This window comes from Gadus macrocephalus, chromosome 14 (assembly GCF_031168955.1).
Source record: "Gadus macrocephalus chromosome 14, ASM3116895v1".
NCBI classification, from domain to species: domain Eukaryota; kingdom Metazoa; phylum Chordata; class Actinopteri; order Gadiformes; family Gadidae; genus Gadus; species Gadus macrocephalus.
Window position 1 is genome coordinate 10149161 of NC_082395.1, and position 19737 is coordinate 10168897.

Consider the following 19737-nt stretch of genomic DNA (forward strand, 5'->3'; position numbering starts at 1 on the left):
AAGAAGAGCGTTTGACACGGAATCATCCGGATGGGGTTAGTTAAGCTGGTAGCAGAGGTGGTGGGTGCTGGGGGGGGGGGGTGTTGTGTATATGCATTAGATGGGGAAAGAAGCCCAGAGAGGGAGAGGGAGAGTGAGAGAGAGGGAGGGGGAGAGAGGGTGGGTGAGAGAGATTGGGGTGGGGGGGTCGTGTGACACGGGATGGGCGGCGGAGGTTGTTGTTGTTGAAGAGAAATGGGAGGGTGCGGGATGGAGTAAGCGAACCATGAAATCTACCCCCTCCTCTCCCCCTCTCCTCTCCCCCTCTCCTCTCCCCCTCTCCTCTCCCCTGCTGTATCCTCCAGTGGGCACTTCTAGCTCCCGTTGTCATCAGTACTCACAAATGAGATGCTCAACACCAGCTCCCCTCCACACTCTCCGCTCTCCCTGTCTAGATCCACTCCTCTACCAGCCATGCCCCTCCACCATCTGCTCTCTCTCTCTCTCTCTCTCTCTCTCTCTCTCTCTCTCTCTCTCTCACTCTCTCTCTCTCTCTCTCTCTCTCACTCTCTCTCTCTCTCTCTCTCTCTCTCTCTCTCTCTCTCTCTCTCTCTCTCTCTCTCTCTCTCTCTCTCTCTCTCTCTCTCTCCCTCTCTCTCTCTCTCTCTCTCTCTCTCTCTCTCTCTCTCTCTCTCTCTCTCTCTCTCTCTGGCCCTCCCTACCCCTCCTACTGTCCACCCACTTCTGCTCCCAACGAAGCTGCCCCATAGTGTGGGAGCTAGCCAGCCTCCAAAACCTGACATCTTCATCTTCTTCACACAGCTCTCTCGGTACGGTCATCTGGCATCTCAGAACATTGGGGTTACTTTGAAGGCAGCGACATTATTGTATTCTTCTCCAAACCCCCTCCGGATCAACTTGAATCGATTCTGCTGAGATCCTTATTCCCCAAATGGAAGATGTATTCTTATTCTACATATGGCATATGAATTATGATGTATTCTTAAAGATTCTTATTCCATATATGGAAGATGGATTATTATGTGTTAAGGATAGACAACAACTTACAACCACGTATTCAAGCACAATTTTCGTGATGTAGGGTTGAAGTAGGGAAAGGAGAGACTGTTAGGTAGAGAGAGATCAAGAGAAACACCTGCGAGAGGGCGGTGGTGGTGGCGGTGGCGGTGGCGGGAATACATCAGTGGCATTGTGACAAGGACGAGGAGATAAAGTGGGCAGAGGACAAATGCAGACCAGACTGTGGCGTATAATGAGCGTGCGCCAGCCCCAGAATGACATCATCAACACGGGGTAGGACGCAGACGTAAGATAACGACAGGGGCAAACATCGATAAGCCACGGCTGATAGGCTAATTGATCCGTCCAATGAGTACACCGCGAACTGCGCTCCTCTGTCACTTCACAGACACGATGATAAGAGGGCATATTTCATTTCCTGGACGTATTAAGACCGCGTGGGCTGATGCTGCGCCGTGCTATGCTTCTCTAGGGAAGATCAAAACGCAAGGCTGTTCCCAACTGTTCCCCCAACTCGACTCGCTCAAGACAGACTGCAACCGCTAGCACAAGCACTGGGTGTGGGACAGAGTGAAGGGGACCGTGAGCCAGCCCCAGGATAAAAAGGGAGAGATTGAGATGGTAGAAAAGAGAGAGAGAGAAAAAATAAATAAACATTACACTACTCCACAGTACTTGAGGAGAAAGCAAGCCCATCGGAACGTATGGGAATAATTACAGTTGCACAGCCGGGAGGTGGATTCTCATTAGCATTATGATGATCGGATGATGGGGTGGGGGGTGGGGGGTGGGGGGCTGGGGGTTGGGCACTGGGGGGCTGGGGGGCTGGGGGGCCTGGGGGCTGGCTAGGAGCAGCATGCCACGCACGCCGCCTGACGTGCGTGCGTGGCGCCATGTTTACATAACCTGCTAGTTGATTCTGCTCCTGTTCGCCCACCAAGGCCCTCCATGTACACTATCTTCACATGTTTATCATTCACCCTATATTCATGCACACACCATCACCGCTAGCACACAAGCCATCACTGAGGCACACATCCAAGGGCATCCAATCCTCGAGCCACCTGACACTGGTAAAATAACGCATTAGTGGAGAGGAAATCTCTTTCAGCCTCAATATCATGGCATAGCATTTTTCATAATGCGCTAGAGCTATAATTTGAATTTAAATTAATGTTGCCAGCACACATACACACACTCAACCATTAGCCTCTGACATGGCCGACAACTGTATATTAAGGAAACGTCCTCTAATTAGTTTCTCAAGTATGACCTTTATGAGTGTTAATATTATCCATATTTTGCTGTTGCTGCATTGGATTAAGGGTAATCACATATTGTAAAATATAATGTCTATACACACACACAAACACATAAACTGCATATACAAGTCAATGCACATTGTTACTCACCAATTTACGTTGACACCAGTTGCAGACACCACATAGAGCTATGAGCCAAACGGCACAGACTGTCAGCGCAATGGATACCAGTAATACACTGAGAGACACTGAGCCTGGAAGAGAGAGAGAGAGAGAGAGAGAGAGAGAGAGAGAGAGAGAGAGAGAGAGAGAGAGAGAGAGAGAGAGAGAGAGTGACATGCACAGAGTGTGATTACTGTAAAAAATAGCAAAGGGCTGTTAAAATACACACATACAAAAAACAAGTTCAATTAAATAGAGACATAAAGATGTTTATTTTTGTTGTTTAGCGACACAGAACATTAGGATATTCACGGTGTGCTTCATAACCAGCCAAGTACGAGTATTTAGAGTACATGTTGGCAAATAAGTCAGCTGTAACATTAGATTCATCCATTGAGACGGATGTGTCAAATCATGAAGACAGAGTATATCTCTGACAGAGCATTCAGTCTATCTCTGAAAGAGCATCCAAATTCAGTATCTATATAGAATTGCATTCAGAGTCTATCAATGGAAGAGCATTCAGAGTCTACATGCATTCAAAGTCTATGAAGGGAAGCCGCATCCAGAATCAATTCTGTAAGAGCCTCAGAAACGATCTATGGAAGAGCATTTAAAGTGTATATATGACAGAGCATTCAGAGTCTATCTGAAAGAGCATTCAGAGTCTATCTATGGAAGAGCATTCAAAGTCTATCTGGAAGATCATTCAGAGTCCATCTCTGAAAGAGCATTCAGAGTCCATCTCCGAATGAGCATTTAGAAAGAGTCCATCTCCGAAAGAGCATTCAGAGTGAGCAATGACAGTCTATGAAGAGCATTCACATTATATTTATGGATAGTATGGCAGGACAAGGTGTTAGGTGTTAGGTGTTACGTAAATTGGGATTTAATTGGATGTTTTGGTATTTGATAAGAGAATGAATGAGACTAAGCTACAGCTTAATTAAAAATAAGATAAATTCATGATGTATTTATATACATCGGGTCAAATAGCACGCAGAACCATGAATGCAAGCCCTGTTCCGGAGTAGACCCACACAGTTCCTTTTCGACATCAGAAGTATACTTGAAGCTTAAAACTGTCCTCCCTCATTTCTCCAGTACATGATATATTTTTGGCCCCCGCATCTCTTGCAAATTATACATTTCAGATGTTTTCCTTAATGAGTTCACCTGCCCCCCCACACCTGTCTTACACCAGACTTCTACATTCACTGAGGGGCCACCAAACAGAGAGAGTGGATTAGTGAAGCCATTATAATCCTCCCTACACAGCCACTGCTTTAGCTCCCCTCTCCACACTATCTTCACACCATGTAAGCTATATTTTAATACTCTCTCTCTTATCAATGCACTGTTTCTCAGGGTTTAAGAAAATGCAACGTAGGCAATAATGTGCATACTGCTGTACCTGTTAATTAGGGATAAGCCATGTGAGTTGATAAAAAAAAAAGTGGATCTGTAATTTAAGTATAGGAATGACGGATAAAATATCCAATTGTGGTCAAGCGAATTCAATAACCTAGATAGCCGTCGCTCAATTTCCCTCCGAGGTTAATTTAGAGTTACGAACCAATACAATACAACAATCAGTACTGTTGGCGAACAGAGGAGAGCAGATTGCCCGGCTCAATATTGAAGCCCGTTTCCATGAGCCTCCCGCAAGCACGTCCATTGGACTATTGTTCCAATAGATCCTATCCAATTAGTATTGTGAATACTTCTAATTATTAATGAATCAGCTTGTGTCCCGGAGCCTCATCAAACACACACCCGTTAAAACAATCAGGATGCAAAGCCCTTCAGGGCACCGCTAGTGAGCGGTGAATGAGTTGTCATAACATTGACATTGCTTTAGAAAACATTTGAGTTAAGGGATAATTGGTTTCCGTCTTAACCAATGCCATCAGGGCAATTTAACACAAAAGGCATCAGGCTGGGCTGCAATTAACGAGCTAAATAACTGAGATCGGCCAAAGTTACAGAGAGTGAACGATGGATGAATGACTGATTGACTTCAGGACTTAAGAGGAAACGCAGGCACAAAGGCTATACGTGGGGCCTTATAGCTTTCCTCAGGATAATACTCATCTAGACTTACATTGACACTATGGATTTTCTAATATGTTAACTAATTCAATTAATTTAGGATCTCTGAAGGTGGAACTTCTTTATGCCATATTTCAACAAAATATGCATGCCAAAAAGTGGCATGAAAATTCCAATATTTATGGAGAAAATCGGATAAAAGCCACAACAAATTCACAAACCCGTCCCAGCTGTGTTCCTTTTTGCAATTAGATGCATTTGGCATCTGTTGGGTAGAAATTGTCCAGTTGCCTAAAAACAGAACAGTTCATTTGAATTGTATGTTTACAATATCTTTCATCATTTCGCCACATAAGATGCCTTTCCACCTTGGGCAAAGATGACTATTTTATTTTGGACACACAACAAAATTATTATTTTGGATATACAACAAAAAAAGCTGTAACTCTAACTAATTTAGAAAGTGATAACCCTTAATCGTGTGGCCTTCTGAGTTTATTTAACACATTAAGAATAGTGGCAACCCCACAGTCTCCCATTACTTATGCAGTACTGGGAGGATTCCCTTAGGTTATGAAGGGCCTGATGAATGGGAACCACATTGGCTACTTTCCAGAGATGTGGTCCCACTGTGCAGCGCTGGGAGTCCTACTGGGCGACTCCCGTGGCTTCAACCATAAACAAGAGAGTCTCACAGCTTGAGACCATCGCTCAAACCCTCCCTCTCTGCAACACATGGCCTATTTATCAGGTGTTTAGACGCTGGCAATATTGGAGCGTTGGTTTCATATAAAATTGCCGGTAACAGGATGGATGCTATTCCTTTGTAAAAATAAATGTCTGAAGCTACGCATCAGTATACACACACCATAGTAGAGCAACCAATGGACTGTGCTCAATTACTATTCTTGTCTTATATCTTCTCGCTTGCAGTTTTTTTGATTGATGCACCGTAATGTTCACTCATGAGCTAATTGCATAATTTATTACCAAAATGATCGAAACTATTCAATTGAGAAGCTGCCTCATGCTGCCTCATGCTGGCTCTGTCTATCTATCTCCTCAGAGTCCCCAGGTCCAGCCCTTCAGTCACCCAACACGATTCATTCTGCTGCTCCACTGCCCAGCCAATGTACATATGTGAGATATTTACTGCATGAATTGAATACTAAAGTGTCCAAAATCTATTGTTAGGAGGTAGACGTTAATTATATGATGAAAAAGGGAGGTTAGCACAAGCTGAAGGATTGGCATATGCTGAGGCTACACTGTAAGGCAGGTTGGAATATTGTAGCATATTCGGGTTATAATGCACATGATTGTATAACAATGACAAGAACTCATTTTACATAATATGAAGCCACAGGAAGAAATATTTTGTAGAACCGGCAAGAGGACTGCAGCTCCAACTCTTACTGTAATATTCAACAAGATTGTTATATAACACCTATATTATGTAAGTTGGGAATTTAGGTCAGTATCACCCTTTTGTACGAGTTAGCAATGAATTGGTAATGACAAATCCTTAAAGGACCAATCGCTCATGTTCATGACACCCAAACATTTTGAAGCAATGGGCTTTGAGAGAACCAAACCCTCTGACCCCGTCTTTACAAAATGCTTTCAGGTTTGCTTCATTCTGGGGCAGGGCTGCCGACTCCCATGGAAATGTCCCTTCAATCCAGGAGGAGAGGCATGGTGCACCAACGCCTCATCAGAAGGCACCGGCTAACCGGATCAGCCAATAAGAGGCTAAGCATGCAGTAGCATGCGGTCAGCCTTACCTCTATCCCAGGCTTTCTAATCTCCCAAAGGAACGCCTGGATGGCATGCTTGAATATGCATATGTTGGCGAGAGAGGGCGGGACTTCTGATGGAGCCGTATCATGTGTCGGGGTTGGGTGGTTGGGTGCGTTGAAAAGGTCCGCTACCAAACCACTAGGGTTTCTTGTTTGTTCCGTCGTGATATGAGAACATCTAAATCACTTCAATCCGCACCTACAAAGTTGGTACCTGTAGTCTGTCAACTATGTGGAGGACTATTATCCTGGGACTGTTGAAGCTCAAAGGTAGAAAGAGAACAGACAATCCCTCTTTAATTATCAAGGCCCTTTTATATCAATTGGAAAGCTGGAAAGACACATGGGCCAAAGAAAACCGAGCAAATGGGTGATTCAGTAGATTACATGCCCCGATGCATTGAGCTCACTGGCTGTCACACTGATGCTATTTAAGGCAGTTTAAGTGTGATTACTGCAATCTCACAATATTCTCACACTCACTTTTTATTTAAACTAGATAATTAATTCTACAGCGAATGCAGTGCCTTCTGATACCTCATTGTCATCTGACATTGCTCCCTGTTCCTGGCAGTGTCACATCACTGGGGTGTGTGTGTCTTGTACTTGTTGCTTCTGTCTAGTGCTGCTGTATCATAGGGAAATCACTGTGTTACCACCACAGTTATTATCATCATGCATTATTATCATCATTATCATTATAATATGTATATGATGCACAGATGATGACGACGATGATGAAAATTATGATATCATATACATTATAAGGAATATGGATAGATGCATTACATTTGCACTTTCAGCAATACAGAAACATGCATTCCACTATGAAACAGCCTGGCTTTATCAGGGTTTCTGCAGGTTGGCCAAAATGTCCAAAAATACATTTTGTGATGACAGTATTCTGAGTCCGGAATCCAGGGCACAAGCTTGACATAAAAAAGGACCAGAAGTTGGGTGGTCACGTCCTAAATTCACCATGCACAGCAGAACTGACATTTCATCTCACAACACTGTTAGTGGTCTGAAGATGATCTTGTTCATTCTGGGGGGACCATGACGTCCCACATCGGCGGCCACAGACGCCAGCGCGGGGCTCCTGCTATCAGTTATTTGACTGGCAGGTGTGTTTATTCAGGCGCGACATCTCAACGCTGCAGAGGCAGTCAAGGCCATTACAGTGTGTTGCTGCAGGAACTGTGATCGGTTGTCTGTAATGAGGAGAATCCACAGGTTACCCACGAGAGAGAGAGAGAGAGAGAGAGAGGACTCAGAGGACACAAGCTTAAAAATGTGTCTCAAATACGACCAGTGATGGAACAAGTAATGTTAAAGGTATGTGTGTTATATGTATCCCAATTGTTTTCAGCAATGTTCGAAGCCAGAGAAATCTATCCTTTTTACACTATGTCCTCAATGTTCATGACATGTTGGGGTGAGGGACCCTTTTTGCACAACTTAAAGTGGGTAAAATCGTATTTCATTGTAAATCTGAGAGCAGTCCATTTATGCACTCTGTCCAACTGTAATCGCACCCACGTTCAAATCTCGACAATGACCCGTGTAGCTCTTTTGGCGGCTACTCTTTTGTGTTTTATGTTATTATGTATGGTCCATGTGTGTTACACTGGGGCTCTACTGGCTACACAGTTTTTCACCTTAACATAAGTTAACATAACATTAACTACAGCTGTATGGGTAGTCGACTCATCTAAGTTAGCAATTTAACGTCATGTTACTGGCAGCTATATCATTAGAATGAAAAGACATAATGTGAATAAACGTGACTAATCGTCAATAAAATGAATATAATAATATACGTTATTGAACATGATTTCTGCCTGCCCAGAATTTGCACTCTACTTCACAACATCATCAAACTGTATCTTGTTATGGCTTTGAGACCGCTAGCGGCAGGAATTACATATTATACCTTAAAGCTTCATGCGTGTAACCTCCATCAAAAGAGGCACACAAAATACTGGCTGTAGTGATATTGGCAATGTTAATTCATTGTAACTTCTCCATCCACAATATTCGCAGCCTCCTGACCTTGGTCTGAAACATGTGCAGTGCAGTCGATCTACAATCACAACTACATTACATTAAACAATACCAGGGCCTTCTTAGAGATGGGCAAAAACCTTGGTGGAGTTACAGGTGGTGTTTTGTGATTGGTTATCTGGCTACTTTTCCATAATTTAATCGTAGACTTGGGTTACCTCTTATTTATTTATTTTTTTGGTGTAGATTAGGCTTTGGAGATGTAAAAAAAAAAGCACAACGGGCATAAGAGAGCAAGATATTGGACCGAAACTTCCAAAAACACATTCCCTACCTATCTGCTCCTCCCACATTACGTTTCTCCACCAATGAGAAGTGTTGCAATTCACACAACTGGTATTCACAGGCAAGATGGATTCCTCGAACCAATCAGGGAAGAAATGCCCTTACTGGTCAGAAATAAGCTGAAAGAGGGTCCTGACCTTAAGTGTTATCACGTTCCACCGCAAGGTAATTTCTGTTGAGCTGTGTAAGCATATTAACATTTCCTTTCACAACACTGGAGCGCAAATAATTAGACTAAGAAATATCCAAAACATATGACAGATACAGATATCCCTCTATGCAAGAGTGAGGGAGGCTCTCTCTTGCCTCTCAAATGATGGAACTGAAACGAATATCACTCCAAAGCCATCTCTCTCACCAATAACGCAACTTGAAGCACCCTGTTCCAGGCATTCCGTCAGGAGATGAGAACCCCTGGGAATGAGTTTAGGTCAGAGATGAGCCGTAAGGGGTTTCAAATCTAAATTGGCTTTTACAGATGCAGGCACAGTCATGTCGAAACAGAGAATCTCACAACTCATTTCACTCACTAATAGCTGACGGATGGTTGTGTCGTTTCTTACCAGCTACACTCAAATAATAGCTCTTAAATTGTCAAGCACCTTTATTGGCCAGTTTTCTTTGTTAGTAAGAAAGGTAAGCCAAGCTTTGGAGAGGTGAACGGTTTCTGTTGTACTTTCTTGTGACTGTTTTTGGCTAATTAGACTTCTTTGTGAAACAAAAGTATTTTCCTTTTTTGAGCTGCAATATTCTTAGTCGGGCATTCGAAACAGTGTTTGTGGGTACAAGCCAGAGATGGGTGTGGAAGAAGAATGCACGGCGATCTCATTGAGGTTCTTTACATATAGGAGGCAAGGCATGTTCAGTATTGCCCTCTGCTCTACCAAACAATTACTGAATTGGTATTCTTTGAAAGACCATTACATTTTTTAACTTAAATATAAACTAAGTGCTTCTCAAAGTATGTACTGAAAAACTATCTACAATGTGATCGATATATGGGGCATCGAAAAAAACAAAAAAAACATCCCCTTGAAGGGCCAATAAAAACTGAACTAGGGAGACACTGCCAACAAATGATTTGACTTCAGTCATCATTGCTTAAGTGCATGGCCCACACAACCACTTATGTAACATATTTAGCCCTGGTGGCAGGCAACATTAGTTATATTGGCCCAGAACAAATGGCCAAGAGTTATTCTTGACCTTGACTAAATGCCGATAGCCCAGGCTTGTAAAGCAAGGCTGTACATCACCTGACTATATGATGGGGTACACCTAAAATTGTAACTTATTGGACAATTCAATTTCTGGGTTTGTTCTCTATTAGTAGAGCAGTTGCTGGCTGGGTATGGAGAGAGAAAAAAGTGATTCCTCATACTTGTAAGAGATGAGCAATATAATTGCTCATAAAATAAATATAAAAAATCTGTCTCGCTGCCCATGATTTAATTTAACTTAAGGTAACCTTCTGTATCATTTTTTTGCATTTTTCTATTGCAACAACCAAAGAAACTGAGCCTTGAAGTTAAGAAATTACCCTTTACAGAGCCCCTTGCAGGTTGGCATCACCTGCTCATCAATTGTATATAGAAAATGGATTGTAACAAATATATTTTTATTTTAATTTTTTTTTACTATGAACTTGAGGTAAGACAGGCGCCAGAGCCAGTGTGGAAGGATCGTAGAACCCCAACTGGTTCCTATAGCTGCAATCCCTCGGATTTAAAATTGTATTTATTATAACAAAATGCTATGGCTGTCGAAGGAGTGACGCACTCGCCATTGCAGTTCTACTAGCCACCCACTCTACCCTTTGTCTTAACACGAGCAACAGCATGTTTCATTACAAAAACTAAACAAGCTGTCTAAGTATAAAATATTATTGTTTTAATGAGTTGCTACACAGCCTACCACATATTTATTAACCGGAGATGCCAACCTGCAAATGGCTTTTTAAGTGTATTCTGCACAATACTACAATAATGATGTATTTAAAAAAGTATAAACTGTGCTCTCTCAGTCAAGTTTTGTACGATAGTTAGACACTAAATTCAAAAAAAGAATTCAAGTACGCCTACTTGAAATAGAGCAAATTTTCATTAACATAACATAAACATACTTGATACGTTTTTTTTATTTTTGTTGCAAATCCCCCACACACACACTCCCACGCGCATATGGTTTTTATACCTCTGCTCTCCAATGCAGGCGTAGTACACCCAAAGAGCTGCAGTGCACTGTTGAACACACAAAAACATACATTCACGTTTGCTGAGTGCATGGCGGCTGGGGCCTGTAGGCACACGGTTGTCATGCGTGATTCATCAGTGGTCACTTCCACATCAGTTTCTCTCTTCAGAAAGCATGCACTCGATGCGCAGGGCCACCTCCCCATCGTCAGGAACACAAGCAGTGCGATGTCTGAAGCAGCGTGGAAGGCTTTCTGTAGCAGTCAGAGGCCGTCTCTGGCTGTTACAGAGACCATCGCATGGTCGAACACATGCAGGACTATTCAGCAAGCAGATGGGCCTTCAGAAGATGCTTCTGCCTACGTGAGCCCAATCTTACCATGCTCCCAATTCATACTCTCATTTATTCAATGTAAGAAAGAAAAGCAATATTGAGATGGATCATGTTATGTATCTTAGTCTTGCTATTTGTTTTTTCATCTTTAGTTTATTTGTTGTTTCCCAGCTTAATGAAAAGCTAGCAAATATGTTAGACTCATGGGATAACGCACAAAGAAAATGTTTGGTTAGTAATACATGTGAGAACTGGGCAAGACCTTAGAGTAGTAAACTCTAAGCTCTTCCATATTCCATTTGACGGCACCTATAGAGAAAATGTCTGCCACTACTTGCACAAGTGAGTTGAAGAGTCTGTCGCTTCACTAACTGTGCGGCGCTTGTGATTTGAATGCATGGTGAGAATAGCGCCATGTTCGAAACATTCATAATACTGCACGTGCAAGGGCATGAGCTGGCCATAGGCTCCATCACCATTATGTTACCTGAATAGCCAATATATAGTGATCTAACTGACAAGAAAATCTTTAAATAATTGTTAAGACTTTCTTTAAATATGCCACAACAAATATGAAAAACAAATGCATGTGTTTAAGGATGTGTGCATAATTGCTCTTCTGAAACAGCATAAACCAAGCTGTTGTATTTAAAAATATCAACATAGCAAGGATAAAACCCACTTACCCACTTAACCTTGGATAGATGGTTGTAGATGTCTAACCAAAGTGTGCCTGAAAATAGTCCGCTTTTTAGAGCATGTTGATGTGTTGCATGTTTTCCGTGAAGCCGAGGTCAAGTTTCCACTTTATGGACAATAATAATCTATACAGATCGATGCAGAATAAAACTCTGTGCTCTGTGTGGATCTCAATATCCTTTATTTTTCTTTCGGCAGTAAACTCTCACCATTGCTGATTTTCCTGACCCCAATACGTAATGTGTTTCCTTATTTGTGTGTTTTTTTAAGCATGCATAAGTATCGTTTCAAAAGCACACATCCTAGCTCGTGCCCCGGAGCAATGTGACTGACAAGTCCTCTTCAATCCCGTTTGTTTGTTGTTCTGGTTATACAAACACAACACAACAGCAGGAAAATAATCACGTTGTGTCAACCAGTCAGAGACTCTCAAACAGAAGTGAGCTCAATGGTGTGCAAACATGCACTGCGTCATAGACCCAACTCATCGGCAAACCTGTGGGCACATATGGTATGTATGAATTGATGAGGTACACATTCTATTTGCTACATCACGTTGTGAATGAGTCAATAGACACAGCTGTTTTCCCAAACTGAACATTTCGGGATGGTGTCGAATAAAAATGTCTTTGTGCACAGAAAAGCAAACTAGGGCCTGATGATAGTTACACAAAGGGTTGTGTTGCAAGTACTAGATGATCCGAGTTCCTACTGAATTTCTGGGTATTGCTAAATGCAAGTTAGTTGTTTGAACGGTGGTGGGAACGACCGCTAACAGACCTAAACCCCTTACATTTGACAGGAAATGACGCCTTGCCGGAAATTATGCTCTCTCTCTCCGTTATCCTCCGTAGTGAGACAACCTGAAGATATCGACAATCACTTTGTCACACTGAGACATTTAAAATATAGATTCACAAGAAGCGTTACATTATTAAAAAAAAATATATTGAGCGCGTGCTAAATCCGCATTGGCTAATTAAGGATTACCAGCGACATTGTTAAAATATTTGTATCCCATGACAAGAAAGACATGTTGGTACGACAGTGTTTACAACACACATCTTCTGCATGTCACCACCCGAATATGAAGGGCCCCCATAAAGACTTTTGATTGGTTAGCCATATCAGGTCTTATTTTTTCTTCTTTTAATATTTCCACCCAGTTTCAGCAAAGGCTTAGAAACCTAGTGGTCCATGTTGTCAACACCATTCAGTGTAGGAAAAGGTTTTGGTTAACTCGCCAAAAGTGAACAGAAATCAGAGGTGGGTTGTGTATAGTGCTTGATGATGTCATCGCATTAGAGTGTCTTTTATGATGTCATTACGGCAGTTAGAACTGAGAACAGTGTTACTTCGCTGCATAGTGATGGACTGCTAGGCTGACTGACTGTGACACTAGAGTCCATTAAATCTAACATCTGACCCCCCCGTCAGGCACACCTCCTTCAGCCCGTTTGACCAGACACACAAACACAAACACACACAGACACTCACACAAACCGTCTCTGTTGGGAGGAGGGGGGTTGGGGCCCCTGTGGTCCTGTTGCCCCCCCGCCCCACACTCCCCCAGCATCATGCATGGCTTCATTTGTTGTGTTGCCTATGATGTCTGAAAAGTGCTCACACACACACACACACACACACACACACACACACACACACACACACACACACACACACACACACACACACACACACACACACACACACACACACACACAGAACCACACACACACAGAATTCCTAAATGTGTGTTCATTTGGACGTCTGGTTGTTTGGTTATTCGTCTCAGTCAACAAGTATTTTGTTTGTTTGGGATTTATCTGTTGATCTATGAACAGACAAATCCCTTGACATTTACAAAGGCTAAATTGGCTGGTGCTTCTGTCCCAGGAGAGCAAAAAGTTATCGAAGGCAATGAAAATATATAAAGACTGAAGAAAACAGCTTTGAGTGTGCGTTTGAATTGACAGGGCAGTGTCTATCTGTGAGTGCAAACATATGTGTGCATCAGAGGCAAGTGAATGTGTAATGTGCACAGGTCTGTGTCTGTGTATGTGTGTGCATGCATGTTTGTGTGAGTGTGTGTTTCTTCATGTACGTATGTGTGTGAGCGTGGGTCTTCATGTGTGTGGTTGCCTCTGTTTGCATGCATGTTACGCGGAGCCGTGTGTGGGCGAAGGGGCCTGAGGCTCATGAGGTGGTCGCTCACTCTGAGTCTCGTCTTGTTCCTAGGTTAAATGAAGGGAAGTACTGCCATCCCCTATTTGTCTGGGTACCAGTTAATGATCCATAAAAGATCAAGCAGAAAATATACCTTTTAACAAAATGATTAGAGGAGCTGCCTAGTTAAGAAGCACATCTCTATTCTAAAAGGTGAAAGCAGCTCTGACATATAGAAATGAGCCATCAATGGTTTCATCATGACAACGCACACGTACAACCATAAACACACACATACACACACACACACACGTGTGTGTGTGTGTGTGTGTGTGTGTGTGTGTGTGTGTGTGTGTGTGTGTGTGTTGTTGTTGTGTGCATGCCGTTGTCATTATGAATCCATCGATGGACGTCTGGTTGTCTGGTTTATTCGTCTCTGTCAGGGGAGTCAGATGTTAAATTTAAGGGATATATATACATATATATATATATATATATATATTAGAGCTGTCAAGCGATTAAAATATTTAATCGTGATTAATCGCATTAATGTCATAGTTAACTCATGATTAATCGCGATTAATCACAAATTCTTTTTCTATGCTAAATATCCCTTGATTTTTTTGTCCCATAATTATTCTCATTTTAATTCTCTTATCAACATGGTGAAGTGTATCGGCTTGCCTTGTGCAAATGATTTTTTATTGATAACAACATTGGCATATACTGATCAAAACAGGACGATACAAAAAAAGAGCCTATAGTGCAATTAAACGACTGCTTTGAACAAATGTCATTTGAACATAGCAGTCAGGCTACTGCTTCTTTGTTTTGAGCCAAAAAAATAAATCTTTTTTTTTTTTAAATAAAATAATTGCGTTAATCGTGCGACAATTTTTTTAACGCCGTTAAATTTCACGTTTAACTGACATATATATATATATATATATATATATATATATATACAATATACATACATAAATATATACATACATATACCTATGGGGAAATATACAATAATATATCTACACATACATTCATACATACATATATTCATATATATACTAAATTGTGGCTATAAATGGCTCCTACAATATATATATATCAGAGAATTTTGGAATAGATGATGCAATGATTTCCATATTTATCTTTATACATGTAATTTAGATAATTGCATACAGTTGTAATTTTGTAATTACATACCAGTCGCTGGTTTGTCACTTGAACAAAAGCAGCGAGTTACTTGGACAACATAATTTGACAAGTTGCATCCATGTTGAAGTAACAGGGATGAAGGGGGCCCAGGTGGTGGGCGTCTGTGCTATTTCAGACCACCGGGTGGTTCTGACAAGAGGTGTGTACCGGTGAAGGATGTGCCAATAAATAAAGATGAACGTGAAAGGTTTGAACCGTTGAAAGGTTTGAACTCACAGCATTACTAACTACACTATGTATTATCAGAAGGAGGAGGTTGTGTTCGGCAGGTCACTTTACATTTTTTTGTTGAAGTACTTTTTTTATTTGGATTTTCTTTGAGCTGATGCTTGGATGACAGAGGAAACCTCCTATTTGGAGTGAAAATAGCACGCAAGTTGAATCCAAAAATGTTCCTTATTTCCCTTGATTCGCTTTGGATAGATGTAGTGTAATGTAAGTATAGTTAGACAATATTGAAATTCTTTGTTGTAAATGCCACAATTGCAGAACAGTTTTAAAGGGGACTTATTATACCACCAGGTGTGAGTGTGATTAGCCTTACAAGCCGTTTCGAAAATCGGCCTAATATGACATCACTAGTGGGTGTGTCCACCTAGATCTGTGCTGGATAGATGAGCAATGTTTACTTCAGTCCACTGGGTAGGCTGGTAGATAGATCTATCCAGCACAGATCTAGGTGGACACACCCACTAGTGATGTCATATTAGGCAGATTTTCGAAACGGCTTGTAAGGCTAATCACACTCGCACCTGGTGGTATAATAAGTCCCCTTTAACATAAGACGTTCTGCTCGAGCCTAAGGAGGCTAATGTCTACTATCAAACAGCCAAATAAACTATTATCTGTTCTGAGACAGCCATGCATTGGTTGAATATGAATACCTGCCTTCCTGCCCTCCAGATCCGGCAAGACATGGGTCGACTCGACACAAATGAGTGGTCTCTCAACACTGGTGTTCTCAGCTTTGAAATGTAATGCAATCATGATTCATCCTTTTGATCCTTTCCAGTGTTGTTATCGGCAAATGATGCTTAATACCTGGCATTGCAATGCACCCCTGCATTGGTTGCAATTGAAGTTCATCAATAATGTATAGATTATTGTTGTCAATCCTAACATCCAATATGTACTAATAATAATAATAATAATAATAAATGAAATTTATATAGCGCTTAATATGGTACTCTAAGACGCTAATGATTCCACTCACACACAAATACACACACACATACACTCACACACAGTTTAGACCCTCACAATGGTTCAACAAAGTGTAAAGTGTAGAGGAGAACTAGCATTCTCTGAAATGATTGCACTGCCGCTGAACGCCATGCCTCACACAACTGTTAAATCATAAAATATGCACTTTAATCTTCTGCAAAGAGCAAGATTATTTATTCATGCCATGTATATTACTTTTATTGGTTCAAAGGAAATAACTAGCTTCTTACTGGGTTATAAAACAATACATATGATGATAGATCGTGACTGGTTTGCAGGCAGTAATGTACTGAATATTTGTACATAAACAAACGTGGACCAGGGTTGTTTTGTTAGACACTAGGGCTGGGCGACTAATCGAATTTCGATCTCGATTTCGATTTTAGCGTGGATACATATCGGTTCATTATAATGGGTTTGAACATTTTCTTTTTGACCATTTTGTGTATTTTTTTAAGACACAATTTCAAAGTTCTCAGTTGCAAAGTGTTTTTGGGAGAGACATGCTGAATAAATACATCCTGTTTTCAAACTCAAAAATAATCGTGATTTCAATATTGACCAAAATAATCGTGATTATGATTTTTTCCATAATCGAGCAGCCCTAATATACATCCTTTAGAGAGTTATCTTTCTAGGGCAAGTCATTAAAGATGAACATCAATGTGGTCATGCTGCATGCTCAACCTACCTCCCTTGATGTTTAAAACATTTAAAATTAGAGGATAGTATTGGATTAGGTTGACATATCTTGTGCATGAGGAAATGTCTTCATCTCTATGCATCTGCATGCCCCGCGGGGCCTATATAATTACTCAGACATGCAAGGTGACTCATCACAACTGTCCGGGGAGATTTTAACATGGGCCAGAGGGCAGAGAGAGATGGGGACAGATACAACACAACAAACAGAACCCATTGGGGTCAAGAAATACAAAAGTTGAGGTAGAAGAGTATGAGTTTGCAAAATACTTCTGCAGTCCTTCAAAACTTTGTATGTTAAAAAGCCCAGATGTCAATTATGTATAATATAATAAATTAATTATAGTTATATTCCTCATCCTCATCGTCATCCGCTTATCCGAGGTCGGGTCGCGGGGGGAGCAGCTATATATGGATATTTGAAATCCATATATATTTGAAATCCATGCATGTAATATATATATACATATATATATATATATATATATATATATATTTTTATATATACATGCATTTGAGTTGGCGTTTGTATCATGTTGCCGTGTGTGAAAATGTATTTTATTTGCATATTTCTGGCAGGATGACCAAAAGCCATTTGGCCTATGTCAAGATGAATTTGTCTTTGTGTATAATTACAAAATGGGAGAAACATGAGGTCAGAAATAAAAGAAAATAGAGACAATCTAAAAAGTATAATAATAATGAAGGTGTCATGGAGACATGTTTTCTGCATTACCATAGTAACCCTGTTTCCTAGACAGTAATCAAAACAACTCTTCCCAAGGCACTTTCTCATCATGAAATGTTTCTATATTAATGCATCCCCAAAGTTATAATGACCCCATCACCAGCACTCCTGATGTGTTGTTTCTACAATACTAGGCTTCCAAAAAAACAGATGACCCACATGAAGATAACTCCTAAATCCTGAGAACTAAGTGTGGATGGATGATGCAAGCGGTTGCAATGCATGTTGGTGTGAAGGCTTTGTAGCACACCACTGCAGAAATATCCAACCCAAGTGAGATGGAGTGCAGATGCAGTGCTCAGTGTTTGTTCTATTGATATACCGTGTGTACATAAGATACGCTTGCCGTGATTAAGACGACCACATTGACATTGAAACAGACCTTAAATCAAAGTTTTCATGTAGAAATGTATGCTTAGTTTCATGCAGATTTCTTCTAATTCTTTTTAATATTTCGTAATTTCACCAATCTTTTAATAAGATAATGTGGAACAGATTCTTATCTCCAAAAATGTCCTGGCCATGATGTCAAACACAGCAAAACACAAATATTGAGTTATACTAAAGAATTAGACAAACAGGGATTTAAGATACAATACAGACAATTTTGAAGCCTACGAAGTGAAGCCAGGAACTGGAGCCCTACATATCCTGGTCGTGAGGGGTGGTTGAAAGCAAAGAGTCTGCAACAGCCACTGACTCACTCTACTCTGTCTATATAGCTCTCTTCTGTACTCTGATTCCATCCTCTTCTTCACAGCGGCCTCTTTCTCCCATACAACAACGACCCCTTACACCCACACAAACACATCCATTTCTCTGTTGACACACAAATATCCCACAGTCACATTCACACATACAGATTCATGTGGCCTTAGTATCCTGATGATGCCTAATGTGTATGCTTGTTTCGCCAACTTCCTCTCTGTCTTATTCTTGGCAAAAGTGCTGCACTGCTGGACTTTGAACTCACCCGCGTCAACCAGTGATGGCAACATGGTTTGGTTATTGTCCCAACCAATTCATGGATAGATTTGTAATGTTTTAAACTTTCAGAGAGAGATTTGAACTGTACTCAAGCCCTCACCACATCAACGGAGCAAGCAGACGATACATTTTGGATCCTTCAGTATCGGAGTGACTCACAGTTGAAACTGGGGCTGTACCCTAAAAGTTGACTAAGTTGATCCGTCATTCGCACAATAGCTGTAAAATGGTTAATCTGCATTATAATAACCTAATTTTACAGGATATAGTGACTTAAAGGTTGGGTATGGGATTTGCGAAACGCCAGCAGATTTTGAAAATACACAACTCAAAAGGTCCTACTCCTTCAACGCTGACTCTGACTCCACCCATTCCAAGTACATGGACGCGCAATAATGCACAAACGAACACAGATGCGCGAGAGTGAGCCATTAGCTAGTTAGCTAGCTCCAGTAGCTACCGCAGGATAACAACAAACAGGAGCTTGCTCTGGGTCACGAGCTTTGAGTACGTGTACGAAGGGGTCGCGCGGGGAGCGGGGGAGGGGGAGTGCAGTACGATCGTTTGATTGACGTACTTACTGTCCAATGCCACTCGTGGGTCTGGAAATCATTGGCTGGAGTTTTTCGAGCCCTGCCCGTTCCACAGATGATTGACTTGTTTAATTTTCATGTCAGTACTTCTAACTCAGTGGCTGTAAGTGGGTTATGATAAGGATTTCAAGTAATTTTGCAAAAATGGCCAAAAAAGAGAATTCCATACCCAACCTTTAATACACAGGATTTCAAGTTGGAAAGATATTGGAAATTCAAGCTCCATAATAAAG

General features: G+C 41.2%; 1 protein-coding gene across 3 annotated transcripts in view; it reads right to left on the bottom strand.

Moving 5' to 3' along the window:
- syt7b (synaptotagmin VIIb) overlaps positions 1-19737 on the bottom strand; it is a 62358-nt gene that overhangs the window by 32832 nt on the left and 9789 nt on the right. For all 3 annotated transcript variants that reach the window (XM_060070588.1, XM_060070587.1, XM_060070589.1), the window contains exon 2: positions 2433-2536. In XM_060070588.1, the coding sequence (XP_059926571.1) occupies positions 2433-2536 (104 nt within the window). The remainder of the gene's footprint in view (positions 1-2432; positions 2537-19737) is intronic.